This window comes from Acomys minous, assembly GCF_964271855.1.
Source record: "Acomys minous genome assembly, chromosome: 20".
In the NCBI taxonomy this organism is placed as follows: domain Eukaryota; kingdom Metazoa; phylum Chordata; class Mammalia; order Rodentia; family Muridae; genus Acomys; species Acomys minous.
In genome coordinates, this window is record NC_140502.1 from 13,410,755 (window position 1) to 13,412,506 (window position 1,752).

Sequence of the window (1,752 nt, forward strand, 5' to 3'; positions counted from 1 at the left end):
CTTGAAATTAAAGATGCCCTGACAGGACGAAAGACCCTAGGCAGGCAATTTCATCTGCAGCTCCTTTGCATAGCAGATCAGCAAGAGGAAAATTCTAGGAGAAAGCGTTGAGAATCCAATGAACTATGCTGCTAATTCAACCAACTGACAAAACTCCCACGCTCATGTTGCCTCACCTTAGAAAGACAAGGTGCTACCTGGTTAACATTCTTCTGTATTTACCTTTTTAGGGTAATGTGTGAGTAAAAAGAAAAACAACCAACCAACCAAACAAACAAACAAATAAAATAAACCTCCAAAACAAAACAAAACAAAAAAACTGGGTACCACATGAAACATATCATTTCAATACTTAAGTTAGGATTAAATAATTTTTATTTCTTATCCCGACTTTATAAGCCTGGACAAAATTGAGGAAGGATTCATAAGTACAAAGGGTGCAAAAGATGGAAAACACAGGTAAATGACACGATTGATGGTTGGCAGCCACCAATTATGATTATACAAAAGAGAAATGCAGCCGTATAAGATGGAGGAAACGGTATAAAAAACCATGAATGTAGACACTAGGAAGAAGATGTTCTGGGTGGCCCTGGCGTCGGGGGAGGTTCTGCTAGAGCCACGAGTGCTGCGGATGTTTTGAATTCTCTGCTTGTGTCTGTACAAAAAGAGAACCATGGACATGCTGCACCAGACAATTAGCACAGAAAGAAAGATTTCTGGGCACACTATCAGTGCTGCGTAGATTGAGTCACTGATTTCAGTACGCTCTACACCAGAGCAATATCCCAAATCCCATTTTCTTGTATTGTTTTTATTATTCATATTGATAAATGTGTGCATACCGGAGAGGAAAGTTGTCAATATGGAGAAGACCCAAAGGATGGAAATTGAGCATCCAAGGTACTTGGCAGATCTGACTTTATGATCCCTCCAACAAGATTCCCTGGGACTGATGGTCATGGCCTGGAATGCACTCAAAAGACAAGTGGTGCTAATGGACACACTCCTGCCAAGTACTTGAGTGTACACTAGGAGCCTGCATGACAAATTATTCAAGAACGGCTTCCACCCAAATGCTGCCATTGTGTGAGGCATCCCAAAAGAGAGAATGATCAAGGCATTGGCTGTCATTATGTGCATGAGAATCAAATCTGTGGGCTTTAGTGTGCATTGTCGGTAGTAAAGGAGTAGATAGTAGAAAATAAGAGAGAAATTCCCCAGAATTCCAACTGTAGTTTGTAATAAGAAAATGGTTCCGGTGGTCAGATTCCAGAAGTCCATCCTGGGATTCTACACAATTTCCTTGAGATTATAGCCAGGGATATTTCTCTGGTCAAAATGAATAAAAGCAAATGATGTAGTTTAGGGAGGAAAAGATCACCTTGAAAGCATGAAGCTACTGTGAGGCTGAAACACAAATCCTGTATGCTCAGGAATTCAAGGCTAGCCTACATTACATAAAAATATGTCATCCCCCAAATTTGACAAGAATACTTAAGTTCTGTGTCTGTTACTCTGATATTGCACAATACCTCAGTATAGACATGTGGATGGAAGGAGAGCCATCAACTTTCATAGAAAATGCACCATTCCGGACAATGTAAATTTGGCCTGTGAAAAACAGTAAAAAAGTGACAGTGAATACATACAAACGGAATTCCAGCACCTACTCATATTTGAGAGTTACAATGTAAAAGAACAATTTAAATAATTTCCTAACTCTTAATTATATCAATTATTAATGTGTAT

The 1,752-nt window shown here is 39.3% G+C and overlaps 1 protein-coding gene across 1 annotated transcript; it reads right to left on the reverse strand.

Moving 5' to 3' along the window:
• Window positions 1–381: 381 nt before the first annotated feature.
• Window positions 382–1,284, reverse strand: LOC311591077 (vomeronasal type-1 receptor 2-like; the record flags this gene model as incomplete). Its single annotated transcript, XM_084770446.1, has 1 exon — window positions 382–1,284. One exon carries the CDS (start codon window positions 1,282–1,284, stop codon window positions 382–384), a length of 903 nt encoding a protein of 300 aa, XP_084626572.1.
• Window positions 1,285–1,752: the final 468 nt, after the last annotated feature.